Source organism: Pteropus vampyrus, unplaced genomic scaffold (genome assembly GCF_000151845.1).
Source record: "Pteropus vampyrus isolate Shadow unplaced genomic scaffold, Pvam_2.0 Scaffold138, whole genome shotgun sequence".
Lineage (NCBI taxonomy): Eukaryota > Metazoa > Chordata > Mammalia > Chiroptera > Pteropodidae > Pteropus > Pteropus vampyrus.
Window position 1 is genome coordinate 2,454,937 of NW_011888919.1, and position 14,488 is coordinate 2,469,424.

Below are 14,488 nucleotides of genomic sequence, written 5' to 3' on the forward strand. Positions count from 1 at the left end.
CCCCGCACAGGCCCCGATCCCGGCGGGGACAAAGGGCCCGAGACCCCCCCACCCCTCTAGCCCGCCTTCTCCCGGCCCGTCCCACTGTCCTTCTGTCCGCTTTCTGCATCCCTCTGTCTGCCTGTCTCTGAGTCCCTCAGTCTCTCTCCTTGTCCCCCTATCCGTGTCCTCTGTCCCTCAATCTCGAAGTCCTGCCCTCCCTCTGTCTGTCCCTCTTTCTCCTTGCCTCCCTGTCCCCCACCTCTCTGTCCTGTCTTTGTCCCCCACCTCTGTCCCCTGGTCTCCGTACCTTTGCAGTGGGTTACTGTCCCCCATCATCCTCTCTCTATTCCCCTTTCTCTGTCCCTCTGTATTTCTGCCCTCTCTCTCTGCCCTATCTTGTTGTCACCCTCATTTCTCTTTCTCTTTCCTCTGTCTCTTTCTCTTTCCCCCATCCGTCCCATTCCCTTGTTTCTCTGTCCCCATCCTTCTGTCACCCCTGTTTCTCTACTCCCCTCTGTCACCCATCTCTCTCATTTGCCCCCGATCACCTCTTTCGGTCCCACTGTCTCCTGTCCCCGATCTCCGTACCTTCCCTCTCTGCCCTTACCGTCTCCATCCTGGGATCCCCATCTCCCTCCTACATTCCTTTACCTCTCTATCCCTGTGTGTCCCTGGACAGGAATTGAGTCAGCCAGGGCATTCTAAAGGGCCCCAGAGGGGAATGTGTGTGTGTGTGTGTGTGTGTGGTGGGGGGTACTGTTTGGCAAACCTCGCATGTGGGCACACACGTGGATTCAGCAGATGCCTCCCAAACGCTGTCCCTCCCCACCCATTCACACACTCAGGCCATGACTTACCAGCCCCCCCTACAGAACAGCCAGGGAGCCATCCATATACCATCATCACGCACTGTCAGAAGCTGGAGACCTCTACGATTGGGTGACCCTGAGATTGGGGACAAGGTCAGGAAATGTCACCCACACACTCGCACTCTTACACTGTGTGTGCCTCAAACCTGCCACAGGTCACCCCCTTCCTGGTGGATAAAGCCACTCTCGAGAAGAACGGAGGATTGGGGTGCCAGGCAGAAGTGGGAGGGTTGTATGTCCTGTAGATTCCAAGAGGAGTGTAAGCAGATGGCACAGGGATGGGGGCCTGGGTGTAAATCCTGGCTCTTGCCATTTGCCACAGCAGCTGATTGCAAGTCGTCCTCTCTCTGGGGCTTAGTTTCACTCTCCGTAAAGTGAGGGTGTTGAACTCAGCGATCTGAAAGAATAGGAACTCTAGCGTGAACCCCTGAAAAGGTTTCTGGCAAGTAGGGTGCTGTCGATCCTTCTGCACCTCAGGGTCTGAGACAGAGCCCCCGTCTCCTTGGGACAAGGTGAGCGGCAGAGCTGACCTTTTACCCTCCACCTTGCTTTATTCCGTAGTCTTCTGCCGTTGCTCCAGAGCACGCTTCATTACTGCCTTTCTTTGCGACAGACACGCCACTTTCCAGAAGAGCGCCTTGGTACCTCAGCTACGTTTCTGTCCAATTTTATGTTCCTTTCTTCATCTTGTAGGCCCTGAAAAGCAGCCTCATAGAATTCTAGAGCCAACGATCCCCGTAAACAGAGAACGTGAGGACATTTTGGAACGTTGACATCTTTAGGATTCTAGAAGCCCAACGTCTTAAGAATCTTGACACCTTTAAAATTTTAGAACCTCGATGCCGTTAGTACTCTAGCCTGTGACGACTTTAAAATTCTGAAATCTTGGCCTCTTGGATGTCCTGAATCTTGACACCTCTGCCATCTAGAATCTTGACAGCTTAGAATTGTGGGACATTGCAGTGTCAGAATCAGAAGATAGCCTAAGATGACCACCTACCCAGTGCAAGAATCTTTCCTCCAGCACTTCTGGGAGGTAGCTTGACAGGTTTGTCCCTTGTTTCGAGTCACTGCTTCCTGGCATCCTAATTCCGTCTGTAAACTTTTTCTAAATGAAATGGAGCAAGTATGGGGCTTTACAGGTCAGGAGAGAGCTGGTATCATGGGACGCATTCTGGTCTGGGAGCCAAGGAACCAGGGCTCTCTGGTGTGATTTTGTGTCAGCCCGTCCCTCTCTGAGCCTCACTCTCCCTTTCTGCAAAGCGTGGGGCAAGGGAGCCGGATCTCCGAGGGTGCTGCCTGCATTCCTTTTCATTGGGCATTTCTGAAAGGCCCTGGCCGCCAAATTTCAGGGGTTGTCTATGGTCCTCACATTTCCCTCTCAGTAACCTTCCTTTCTCTCTCACCTTGCCCAGCCAGCAGGAGTGGAGATGGGAGATGGCGTCCACTTATGTCCTTTCAAAAACATTCTGTCTTTCCTGGCTCAGTCATCCGCCACGAATAGCAGAAGATGATACGATTTATGCCAAAAGAAAGAAGTGGGTCCAGGGTGGGCAGGCGGGAGGAAGTGAGAAGGAGAGGGATGGGCTGCTTGGAGGCAGACACAGAAATGCACAGGCCAGGAATCGGATGGAATGGAAAGGGGCTGGGGAAACGGATATTCAGATACAAAGGAAAGAGAGAGAGGCTGTTAGAGTTGGGGGCTTTGTGGAGGGGAAGCTTGTTGATCTCAAATAATGTTTTGCTCCCAAGTGACTCACTTTTTCCTGCTAAAGTTATGACCAGCCACTCTGAGAACAGGGGGCCTTCCCCGCAATGTGCGTAACCCCAGGGTGCAGGTCTTGGGAGGTTTCTCTCTCTGACCCCCACCCACCCATGAGCCGGAGGCCTGAGTCCCCAGGGCTGGGGTCAGATTCTGCAGTGGATTCCAAGACCTTAGACCCAGCAGGGCTGGGGCCTGGGTGGGTTAATGTCGTGCGAGCCTGGCCTGTCCCCGTCTTAGGAAACACAAAGGCAGCTTTCTCTCTCTGGGTGGGGCGGGGGGGACTTGGAGACAGTCAGACTCGCCAGCGCCCAATGGCCTGTGGCACCAAGACCCAAGCACCCACTGGTTCCTGCCCGTGCAGACCCCAGGCTCCTAGGTCCTCTGGGAACCAGGCACCAAGTCTCCTCTGCAGGCAGCCGGTGGGGCGAGAGGGCAGCAACAGAGCCTGGGCTCTTCTGGGAGGGGGTGAATGGAGGGGGTGACTGGGGGTGGAGGCCGGGACAGTGAGCGCTCAGTGCTGGCTCGCACCCTTCCCGGAGCAGGAATTCCTCCCCTGACCCCACACCCAGGGGAACCTCCAGAGGACTCCCCCACCCCCTGGCTGGGCCTGAGGCCCGGAATCCATGGAGTTCCGAATATCCCAGGAACGTGGGGGCCACAGGAGAGACTTTGTGTGTGAGGCTGCTGACTCACCCCTATGCCCCCACCTGATGCTTGGTCTCAGATAGGAGAGGGGCAGAGGGCTAGGGGAAGGCAGGACTGTGGTTTTGGGGTTGAGGATTGTGGACCTGGAGTCAAAAATTTCCAGGAGAGCAAGGGGCTGGGAGCCCGGACGCCTGGGTCTGAGGGAGGATGGGACTGGGGGGCCCGGACGCCTGGGTCTGAGGGAGGAGTGGGCTGGGGGCCTGGACTCCTGGGTCTGGGGGAAGAGGGGCTGGGGGCCTGGACTCCTGGGTCTGAGGGAGGAGGCAGCTGGAGATCCATATTCCTAGGTCTCGAGGGAGAGGTGGGGATACAGACTCCTGAGTCCTGAGAGAGGAAGGGGCTGGGGGTCTTACTTCAGGTTCTGAGGGAGGAGGGGCTAGGACCCTGACGCCTAGGTCCTGAATACAGGCGCCTTCACAAGGCTGAGCTGGGGAAGAATTGATGCTTTGTGCAAGGATGTTCGGACTCCGCCATTGATGGGGGGCTGAGGGGGGGTTCAGTCAGAACGCAGGGATGTACCACCTCTCTAGGGGAGGAAGTGGGGGCCGGAGGCATGATGCCACGAGCCCCAGAGGGGGTGGCTGTGACCTTCTCGGAACCATGACCTTGAGACTCCCTTGGGTATTCGCTGACTCAGGACCCAGGAAGTGCTCCCCCACCCCGCTTAGTCTCCGTGGAAACATCCACCAGCTGTGTACTCTGGACCCCTGGCTCCTGGGTCCTGAAAGAGGAGGGGGCTGAAGGCCCAGAGTCCTGGGTTTGAGGGGGGAGAGCCTGGGGGCTGGGGACTTTTGGGTCTGAGGGAAGAGGATGCTAAGAACCCAGATGCCTGGGTCCTGATGAAGGAGGGCGCTAGGAGCCTGGATGCCTGGATTCTGGGAGAGGAGGCAGTCGGGGCTGGATTCTGGGTCTCTACATATCACCTGCTCAGCTACTCTTTCCCAAACCTTCTCCTGTCCCTTTTTCCAGGCACCATCCCCATGACGATTCCAGGCTGTCAACACAGTTTAAAGGGCCAGTGCCCTGGTCCCAAAAGCTCAACCCCTCTCTGACCAGAAAGTCCAGCCTCACCACCCCCCAACCCCGAAACAAAAGCTCCTGGGACATTAATATTCCAGGCACAGACACTGTTGGTTACTGACTCCTCAGGAGGGGGAGGAAATAAGACAAAAGCCCCCCACCCTCACCCCATATGCACCCTCAAGCAGAGGGCAGGAGATAAATTTGGTGGGGGCAGATCCAGAGGTCCTGATGGCTCTTTGGAGATGTCGAGTTCCTACCACTGACTTTCTTGGGACCCCTGAGCCTCATTCTCCACATCTGTAAAATGGGGGGCTAGCACTGGGCTAGCCCTGAGGTCCAGGATCCGTGGATAGCCTTCACGATGTTTTTTTAAAGTGCCTGAATGAGCAGTTAGTTCAGTTTTCATGTGCATGGACAAGCTCCTGGAGGTTATAATAATGGCAGCTTTGCAGAGAGGGCTCCCTGAGCTCCTGGTCTGAGGGAAGAGGGGGCTGGAGTCTTGAACTCCTATGAGGCATCGTCCCCATTCTACAGGCAGGGCATCTGGGGCTCAGAAAAGTTTAGGCTACTTGCCCAAGGTCACACAGATGGCAAGTGGTTTAGCTGGGATCCACCCAGGTGTCTAAGATAAGAATAGCGATGGCACGAAGTCATTGTGAGGCTGAAATGAGATCCGGCCTGACACATGCCATTCATTCGTCAATCTCCCAGACGTTTATCAAGTGCCAGGCACATTTATAGGCACCGGGGTATAGCAGTAAGCCCAGCAGCTTATATTCCTGCTTCATGGGGTGTATATTCTAGTGATGGGGGACAGACAATAAAGAAGTGAGCAAATTAATAACAGAATTTCAATGAAATTTCCATAGAGGAAATAAAACAATGGTGATGAAATGGAAAGTGTTTTGGAGGCAAAGGGCCGGGGAGTGAGAGAAAGTCGCTCCTAGAAGATGTCGGTTGGTATGAGCAGAGACCGGAGGCAGTCCTGGGATGATCGAGGGGGAAAGATGTTCCAGGCAGAGGGAAGAGCAAGTGCAAAGTTCCTGAAGTGGGAACGAGCTCAACGTGTTCAAGAGACGTCAAGGCCAGCGAGGCTGGAGTGAAGTGAGGGTGCCTGCAGCCAGAGAGGGGTCAGGCCGCGTAGCACCTGGAAGGCCCAGGGGAAGAGTATAGATTTTATTCTAAGTGTCATGGGCAGCCTTTGGAGGGCTTTCAGCAGAGAGGTGATTTGATCTGATTTCCCTTTCTGGAAAATCCATCTGGCTGATTTACCATTTGGGAAAATCCATCTGGCCAATGGAATGGAAGTTAGAAGTGAGGGAAACTGTGAGAACTTGGATAACTTCTAGGTTTTTGGCCTGACCAACTGGACGGATGGTTGTGACATTTACTGAGATTGAGAAAACATGGAAAGGAAAATGTTTGGGGCAAAGATTGACATTCTGGGAGGTGCTAGATAAACCCCTAATCGTGGTTTAAAAACAGAGTTATACTCAAACATGAGAGAAGTCCAGAAGTATGCATCCAGGGCTTTTATGACAGCTCCGCATCATTAGCAGAGACCCAGGCAGCTTCCAGTTCTTGGGTCCGCCATCCCTACTGCCCTTGTCCTTGTGGTCCAACACGGCTGCCAGAACTCCAGGCATCACATCCCAGTTCCAGGCAGCACAAAAGTGACTTGGTGGACCAGAGACTTGTTCTCCCTTTTTAGGAAACCCTCCCCAAATTACCACATGACATTTTTTCTTATATCCAATTAGACAAAACTTTATCACATGGCCTCACTTAGCTGTAAGAAAGTCTAGGAAATAGGGCAACTTATTCTGCTAGACATAGGGCAAGCATAAAATACAATCAGCGTTTTTTTTTTTTTTTTTTTTTGCTAAGGAGAAAGGGAAGCATGGACATTGGGGTAGGAAGCGAGCTGTCTCTGCCTCCATCCCCCAGAATTAATCTTTTCCACCCCTCAGCCCCAGGTTACCCATCCTTCTTACAGAAAACGTAACACTTTGGATGGGATATTACAGTGATTTTGCCCATAAATCATGAAGGCCTTCCAGGACAGGGATCTCATCTGACTCATCTCTGGGCACCCAGCCCCAGAAAACCTACCCACTGTTCAAGAAATACTCGAATGAATGAATGAGACAGACTGTAAGAGACATCGAGTAATAGTTATCCAATATTTAAAGGTAAATAACCAGATCTGATTGATCATGGCTTTTTTGTGCTTCAAAACCTCCACTGGCTTTCAGAATAAAAGCTAATCTCCTAGCTTGGCATCTGAGGCCCTCAACTAGCACATCCCACAACCCCTCACCAATGCTGAACGCTTTGCACCCAGATAGCCACGAGTGAATGTAGACACAGGATACAGAATCAGAGAGATTCGGATGCAGATCCTCGCTCTACGACTCTCAGGCTGTGACCTTGGGGAAGTCGTTTTCTCTCTCTGGATAAATTTTCTCACCTATGAAATGGGAATTGTTAAAAAAATTGAGGATTGATAATAGCGTCTACCTTATTTGGATATTGTGATGATTACATGGAAATTATATAGGTAATGTCCTGAGCACAGAGCCTGGCACAAACAAGTGCCTAATGAACAGCTATTGTGGTGATTGATATTTTGAAGATGACAGTGACGATGATGCTGGTGATGCCGATGATGATTAATCTCAGCTTCGAGCTTTATTCTAGGCTATTTCCTCTGCTGGAAACACCCCCTTACTGATCGCCTATCTTGTTCTTCTGATGGATTAATCAGGGTAGGTTAACTGCTGTAACAAACAGCCATGAAATCTCAAAGGCTTAACAGAAAAGTGTAGTTCTGGCTCACATTACAGTCCTGGGCAGGCAAGTCACAGGGGGCAGTGAGTCAGGCCCCTGGACTCCTTCCAGCTTGTGATCCGGTTCTACTCTAGGCTCCCTGTAGTCCTCTTCATTCAGCCAGCAAGAAGGATGTGAGTGTGATGAGCCAGGCTGGAAGAAGTGTTTCTCTCTTCCACCTACATCCCATTGACCAGAATTCGATCACTTGACCTCACTTAAGTACAAGGGTCCTGGGAAAAGTAGCCTAATTGGGTGTAGTACTAACTGGTACTGTTGTACCCAAATTAGTGGTGTTAACAGACCACCCAGACTCAGTGGCTTTAAACAATCATGTTATTTGCTCATGACTCTGGGGGTCAGCAGTTTGGACTGGATCACTTGGACAGTTCTTCTCTTGGTCCCAACCGGGGTCACTCATGTGGCTGCATTCACCTAGTGGTCTCACTGGGGCTGGATGGTCCAGGATGGCCTCACTCACATGGCTGGCGATTGGTGCTGGAGGCTGGCTGGGCTTCTCTCTCCATGTGGTCCTTCGTCCTCAAGGAAACTAGTCTGTGCGTCTTCACCTGATAAGTCTCAGGGAAGCAAGGTTCCTTGAGGCCTAGGCTCCAGAACTCATCCAATATCGCTTCTAGCAAATTCTATTCATCAAAGAGTCACAAGTCCTTCCCAGAGTCAAAGGACAGAGTGGCTTCTTAATAGAGGGGGCAGCAAAATCACCTTACCAAGGTCATGTACAGGGATGGGAAGACTCCTGAGGCTATCCATGCAGACAAGCTACAACATGTGCCCAGGTGTGAAAGATGGGGTTTGGTGAACACAGAGCAGTTTCCCATACCTGGTGAATTCCTATTTACTCAAGATCTGAATCCAATGAAGCTTTCTTCCAGAACCTTCTCTGATCATCCATCTCCCTAGGCCGTCTTGGTCTCCCTTTGCTCCGAGTTCCCAGTGTGCCCTGCGTTGCCCCATTAGAGTCCATCTCCTGGACCCCAGCCTGCGGGAAAGGTTGGGTGTGATGAACTGAATGAGAGGGGTTGGAGGTCTGAGTGGGAGAGGAAGAGAGGGAAAAAAATCGACTTGCAGCCCTCGAAGAGTCTCCTACCCTGTCTCTCTGTCTACTGGTCCAGGGGCAGGACAGGAAGTACAGACAGAGAATGTGACAGTGGCTGAGGGTGGCGTGGCTGAGATAACCTGCCGTCTGCACCAGTACGATGGCTCCATAGTTGTCATTCAGAACCCAGCCCGGCAGACCCTCTTCTTCAATGGCACCCGCGGTGAGTGCTGGGGTCCACAATCCTGAGTCTTGTGGGAAGAGAGGGCTGGGGGCCTAGATTCCTGGGGCCTCAAGTAGCATGGAGCTGGGGGTCTGGACTCCTGGTCCTGTGAGCGGGAATGCCTGAATCATTCTGCGTCCCCAAAGGAGCAACGAGGTTGGCACCTTAGACACATAAGTATGGTTGGAGAAAAGAGGCAGAAGACTGGATTCTAAGCTCCCGGAGGAAGGGTGGGACTCCTGAGGCTGGGATTCCCCAAGTTCACTCCTTCCGATTCACTGTCTCTAGCCCTGAAGGACGAGCGTTTCCAGCTTGAGGAGTTCTCCCCACGCCGGGTGCGGATCCGGCTCTCAGATGCCCGCCTGGAAGACGAGGGGGGCTACTTCTGCCAGCTCTACACAGAGGATACCCACCACCAGATTGCCACGCTCACCGTCCTGGGTAACTGCCTCCCCCTCCTGGGACCCCTCCCCTCCCCTCCTTTCTCCTCTGCTTATCCCTTATCCTGATACCTGAGTCTGGCTGTTTTTAACCTCCTGGACATCTAGCCCCAGCAAATACTTCCTGACCTCTGGCCTCTGTGTTTGACCCTTGCCACCGGGGACCCTTGTTCTCTTTGATCCCTAGGATCTCACAGACTGGTCACTTTGATCGGTGCCTCCCCTCACCTCTCTCTTCCCCGCTTCTCCCTGCGCCAGTGGCCCCAGAGAATCCCGTGGTGGAGGTCCGGGAGCAGGCGGTAGAGGGCGGCGAGGTGGAGCTCAGCTGCCTGGTTCCGCGGTCCCGCCCAGTCGCTGCCCTGCGCTGGTACCGGGACCGCAAGGAGCTGAAAGGTATTACCGGAAGTAGGGTGGGGGCGGGGCCTCGAGGGGCGGGACTTGAGAGGAGGCGGGGTTCAAGGAGGCGGGGCTTAGGAAATGCTGGTTTGTATGCGGGCGCGGCTTGGAGAAGTGCGGAGAAGTGCGCACAAGTTCTGGCAGACACCAGCCACTCAATATGCAGCTATTGAATTCATTTATAGATGAGAGGACGTAGGAATTAAAAAGGGAGGAGCTTTGGGAAGAGGCACATGGGGGTCGTGGACTGGGTTCGGGGCGGGGAGTGGTTCGGAGGACCTAAGAGGCGAGGCCTGTGGGTTAGGGGCGCAGCTTGGCAAATAGCCTGCTTTGGGACTGACACTGGGGGGGGGCGGAGCCAGAATCCAGGCCTGATGGTACCCCGCCTGGGCGTGGCAGGTGTGAGCAGCAGCCAGGAAAATGGCAAGGTCTGGAGCGTGGCGAGCACAGTGCGGTTTCGTGTGGACCGTAAGGACGACGGCGGTATCGTCATTTGCGAAGCACAGAACCAGGCACTGCCCTCCGGACACAGCAAGCAGACTCAGTACGTGCTGGACGTGCAGTGTAAGTGCCCGGCGGGCAGGAAGCCGGCGGGGTTGGGGGGCTGCCAACGCCAGCCGCTCGCCCCCGGGAAGGTTCCTAGACATGCATGATGACCCTGACGGCCACTCTTCCACCTCATCTCTGCCCACAGACTCACCCACGGCCCGGATCCATGCCTCCCAAGCTGTGGTGAGGGAGGGAGACACTCTGGTTCTGACGTGTGCTGTGACGGGGAACCCCAGGTAAGCTCTGGGGCCGAAGAATCTCCAAAGGAAAGGGCTGGCAGGGACACTCTTATTTGAAGATGCTGCATATCTAGATTCCTGAGGTCAGAATTGGGTGCTGACACCTGCGTCCCTGACTCTCACTATACTTTACCCCCATTCAGGCCAAATCAGATCCGTTGGAACCGCGGGAATGAGTCTTTGCCAGAGCGGGCCGAGGCGGTGGGTGAGACGCTTACGCTGCCAGGCCTAGTATCAGCAGATAATGGCACTTACACCTGTGAGGCGTCGAACAAGCACGGCCACGCGAGGGCGCTCTACGTGCTAGTGGTCTACGGTGAGGGCAGGCTGCGGCGGGCTTGCGGGCCGCGCTCACGGCAGGGGCCGGGCCTCCCGGATCTCTGTTTTGTCCTGGGTGGGGCGGGGCCCGTGCAAAGTGTTTCCAGGAGGTCAACAGCCCACCAAGTCCTTATAGTTCTGGGGCCAGACTGATCAGGCCATTTGATCAGTTCTGATTCGCCGGTTCTGCAGCAGCCTATTGCACGTAACTTTACGCCTTAGTTTTCTCAACTGTAAAGTGGAAATAAACGATAGCACTTATCTCATAGGGTTGTAAAGATATATGAGCTAAATATATAAAGCTGTTGGAACGGCCCCTAGCATAAAATAAGCGTTACATGTTTAGTTCTTATGACGGTGGAGCAGGAATTTTGGAAGTGGTTGGGCCTTAGCTCAGCATTTTAAATACCTGTTGTGTTTTAGACAAGATGGGACGGAACTTGACCTGAGGTTCCGTCGAGGAAGAAACAGTCAAAAGAAAAGGGATGTACTGTTTGTTCTCTGGGAGGTGGGGTGAAGGAAGGAGGCAGAGCGGGTATTAGCAGAATGACTCTGGGGTCGTGTACCAAGCCGCATTATTCAAAGAAAAGGAGCATCAGGAAAAGAATGCCATGGGAAGGGTCCACCACTTGGCAGTAATTTGAGGGGCGTGGCATGTTAAGGGGCGCGATTTAGATGTGGTGGGCAGAATGGTTTAACAGATTGGCAGGTCCTCTGATGACCCGGTTCTGCGTCCTGTCGCTCTGGCAGACCCCGGTGCGGTGGTAGAGGCTCAGACGTCGGTGCCCTACGCCATTGTGGGCGGCATCCTGGCGCTACTGGTGTTTCTGATCATATGTGTGCTGGTGGGCATGGTCTGGTGCTCCGTACGGCAGAAGGGTGAGTCGGGGCGGTGTCTGAATTCAGCCGCGGGTGTGGTTGGTTGTGGGATTCGGAAAGGGGCGGGGCTTAGAGCCCGGATTCGAAACCCGGGGGCACCTGAGACCAAGATTCCCAAAGCCGGTAGGCAGGTCTTTAGCCCAGGACTAAAAAAGGGTGAAACGTTGAAGATGAATTAAGGCCGTGGGTTTGAGTCAAACGATTTATCTTCCTAATTACTGGATTCGTTGGGAGCAGAGCAAGGGGATATCATCAAGAGAACGATAAGGGTTGATCTTTCCATGAACTTTTGGAGTCTTCCTAATTCTGCTTTACCTCTCTCTCTGCCCGGTTTGTTATTCCCTGGACTTGATTCCCTCTCCTTGTGTGTTCCGTTTCCCCCTCTTCCTTCGTCTGATATCTGTCTTGTCTGTCTCCCTCTTCCCGTACATTTCTGTCCAACTCCTGGGTCTACAAATATGTCTCCTCGGCCCTGGGGGGTCTGCCACCCCCTCAGGCTCCTATCTGACCCACGAGGCCAGTGGCTTGGATGAGCAGGGAGAAGCAAGAGAAGCCTTCCTCAATGGCAGCGATGGACACAAGAGGAAAGAAGAATTCTTCATCTGACCCCACCCCCACCCCCGGCCTGGGCTGGGGTCCACCCCACTGCCAGCTGCAAAGACATTTACCAGAGTCTGGGATGGTGGGCATCTCCCCCCACCACTAACACCTCAGACGTTTGGGCAGGGATGGGGGTGTCAGATGCCTGGGTCTCTGCAAGGGTCAGAAGCAAGGTCCCAGAGGTCTGGGTCCCCCAGGGGGCAGGGGCCAAAGGCCCAGATCCCCCAAGTCCAGGGAGGACGGTAGGGATTGGGTGGGGGAAGATAACCGGGGGAAAGCCAGGGCCCCTAGACTGCAGAACCAGGTCTTGTGGGGAGGGAATCAGATTCTGGGAAGGGTGGGGTGGGCAGGGAAGGGGAACACAGATGTCTTTGGGGGTCCCAGACCCCATGCCAGCCATTGTAGGAGTTCCACAGAGCTCTGGGCACCTCTTTGCAAAGCCATGTTTGCACGGTGGGGGTAAGGGCGGGGGCGGGGGGCGGGGAGGGTGTGGAAACAGGGATTCTGTGTCTGTGTCATAACTTTGATGGGGGTGGTGAGGGAGACAGCTCCAACCCCTTTTTCCAATCCTCCTTCCCCAGATTCCTGGGCTCCCTCCCCTTCCCTCACATCTTTGTCTCTCTGTCCACCCACTCCTGGGGGGGCCTTTCTCATCTCTCCTCCAGGCCCCACCAGGGAGGGGAAAAGGAGTTTAGGGGGGTGCGCTGGTCTCTATGGTTTTATATATAATATATTAAAAAAAATCAAAAATCTATGAAAATATCAGATTGTGCCCCTTCCCCCATTCCTGGCTTTTGCCCCCTTTTCTTGTTAAAAAACAAACAAACAAACACATTTTGTACGGGGCGGGAGGGGAACAGGGAGGGGTTTGGCAATCCCACTAACCACCATTAAACCGAGGAGAGAACACGTGTTTGGGGTGACTGTGTGTCTGTCCCTCTGCCTAGACTTGCACTATGTTGGGAGGGGAACTGAACTAAGGGAGAGAGAAGGAAGAGGAGTGTGACGGTTGCTGGTGGACATCAGAGGCCAGGAGAGGGTGCTTACCTCACCAATGGCACTTTGACCCTCCCAAGAAACCTGGGGTTGTTTTGTGGACACTTCTTCAGCCAAACAGTCACAGAGTCTTATCTGTTCAGTAGCTACTGAGCTACCTCACCCTCCCCAGGGCCTGGATGCTTCCCCTGGCTTACCCCCACCACCCCGGGGCATCAGCCTCCAGGGGAGTTTTCAATTATTCATATCTTGTCCTGTCCCTGCCCTTCTCAAAACCTCTACCTCCCTGTCACCTGCACATCAAGTCAAGAGCTCCTTAGCTTGGCATTCCAGGCCCCTCGTTCATTCATCTAAATTTTAAATGAGTGATTCTAATTTTAGATTTAAAACATATTGACCTCTTACTTTATGCCAAGTGCTGCTCAAAGGTCTAGAGATGCCATGTTGTATAGAACAGGCAAATGTTAGGTGCTCCTGACAGCACTAACCTGAAGAAACATGATCCTGTTCTAAATACTGGAGTCCTAAAGTGAAAAAGGGTGACGTTATGTTTACCTTCATGAAGCTTTCATGAGGAAAACAGACTATCAGCAAGGAAGGAAAAAAGAACTTAATTTCAGGTTGCTATTAAGATAAAATGCAGAGCAAGAGCATGTGGTGTACTCTTTTATTTTAACTTATTATAGAAAACTTCAAACACACAGAAGTAGAATAGGACAAAGAAGTTTCATGCATCCTTCACCCCAGCTTCAGTAATCATCTACTCATGGCCAATCCTGCTTTATCCACAACTCCACTCACTTCTCTAAAGCAAATTTGGATGTGCTATCTTAGAACGGAGAAAACCTCTCAGGTTGACATCTGTGCCAAGATATGATGAGCACGATATGAGATATGAGATATGATGCTTCCTATACCCTCAGCATAAAGTCTGAGCTCTTAACATCACCCGGATAGGACCCCTTCCCCAATTCTGGGTTCTAGGAATACTATCTGCTTTCGCTTCCTCACTTAAATCATGGTACTTGCCTCTAGGCCCTTTGCCCTTACTGTTCCCTCTGCCAGAAAGACTCCCATTTCAGTTGGCTTCTATTCATCCTTGGCTTAAAGATCATCACCTCCTGGAAGCCTTTCCAGGCTAGGGCAGGCTCTTCCTCTGGTCCCCACAGTTTCCCACGCTCCACTCATCTCAAGTCTAACCGCTCCGGGTTGTAGCTCTGATTCCGTGTGGATCTCCTTCCTTTGATTTGGGGCGCCATGAGTCTAGGAGTCTAGAAGCCGTGTATGTCTTGTTCACTGCGGAAACTATACTGCCTTGTTAACACGGGGCCTGACACATAAGAGAGCACTAAATATATGTCCTGGTTGGGCGTGGGAGGTTGCGAAAATTGGTAAGGGTCCCGGCCCTTGCGTCCGGTCTCCGGCCACAAACTGATCCCGACTAAACCAAGGCTGCCCACTTCGCGCTAGTCCGCAGTCCCTGTGCGCAAGCGCTTTGCTCAGGCGCGCCCCCCGGCCCACATATGCTAATCACTGCGCTCCCGAGTGCGGCCTCTCCAGGGAATATGCAAATAACTCCAGCGCCCGAGGCCTCCCATTGTCCCGCGCTAAGATTATG

General features: G+C 53.2%; 1 protein-coding gene and 2 long non-coding RNA genes across 3 annotated transcripts; 1 reads left to right on the top strand and 2 right to left on the bottom strand.

Annotated features, from left to right (window-relative positions):
- Positions 1 to 6,211: 6,211 nt before the first annotated feature.
- LOC111744638 lies at positions 6,212 to 9,249 on the bottom strand. Its single transcript, XR_002782262.1, has 2 exons — positions 9,122 to 9,249; positions 6,212 to 8,173 (listed from the first exon to the last, which is right to left on the bottom strand). It is a non-coding gene; the product is annotated as an uncharacterized LOC111744638 (long non-coding RNA).
- Positions 8,189 to 12,785, top strand: CADM4 (cell adhesion molecule 4). Its single transcript, XM_011368103.2, has 8 exons — positions 8,189 to 8,453; positions 8,742 to 8,894; positions 9,152 to 9,286; positions 9,689 to 9,853; positions 9,984 to 10,074; positions 10,221 to 10,393; positions 11,146 to 11,274; positions 11,771 to 12,785. Exons 1-8 carry the CDS (start codon positions 8,204 to 8,206, stop codon positions 11,878 to 11,880), a joined length of 1,206 nt encoding a protein of 401 aa, XP_011366405.1. The 5' UTR covers positions 8,189 to 8,203; the 3' UTR covers positions 11,881 to 12,785.
- A 738-nt stretch (positions 12,786 to 13,523) lies between these two features.
- LOC111744639 lies at positions 13,524 to 14,374 on the bottom strand. The gene is made up of 2 exons (XR_002782263.1): positions 13,989 to 14,374; positions 13,524 to 13,731 (listed from the first exon to the last, which is right to left on the bottom strand). It is a non-coding gene; the product is annotated as an uncharacterized LOC111744639 (long non-coding RNA).
- Between the last annotated feature and the right edge of the window lie 114 nt (positions 14,375 to 14,488).

What these genes read in the sequence shown, in the direction of transcription:
- CADM4 (XM_011368103.2), top strand. Translation starts at nt 8,204, where the DNA reads ATGAGAGGGGTTGGAGGTCTGAGTGGGAGAGGAAGAGAGGGAAAAAAA. An exon ending in GGACCGCAAGGAGCTGAAAG is followed by an intron (nt 9,287 to 9,688) that starts GTATTACCGGAA and finishes TGGGCGTGGCAG; the next exon opens with GTGTGAGCAGCAGCCAGGAA. An exon ending in GTGCTCCGTACGGCAGAAGG is followed by an intron (nt 11,275 to 11,770) that starts GTGAGTCGGGGC and finishes CCACCCCCTCAG; the next exon opens with GCTCCTATCTGACCCACGAG.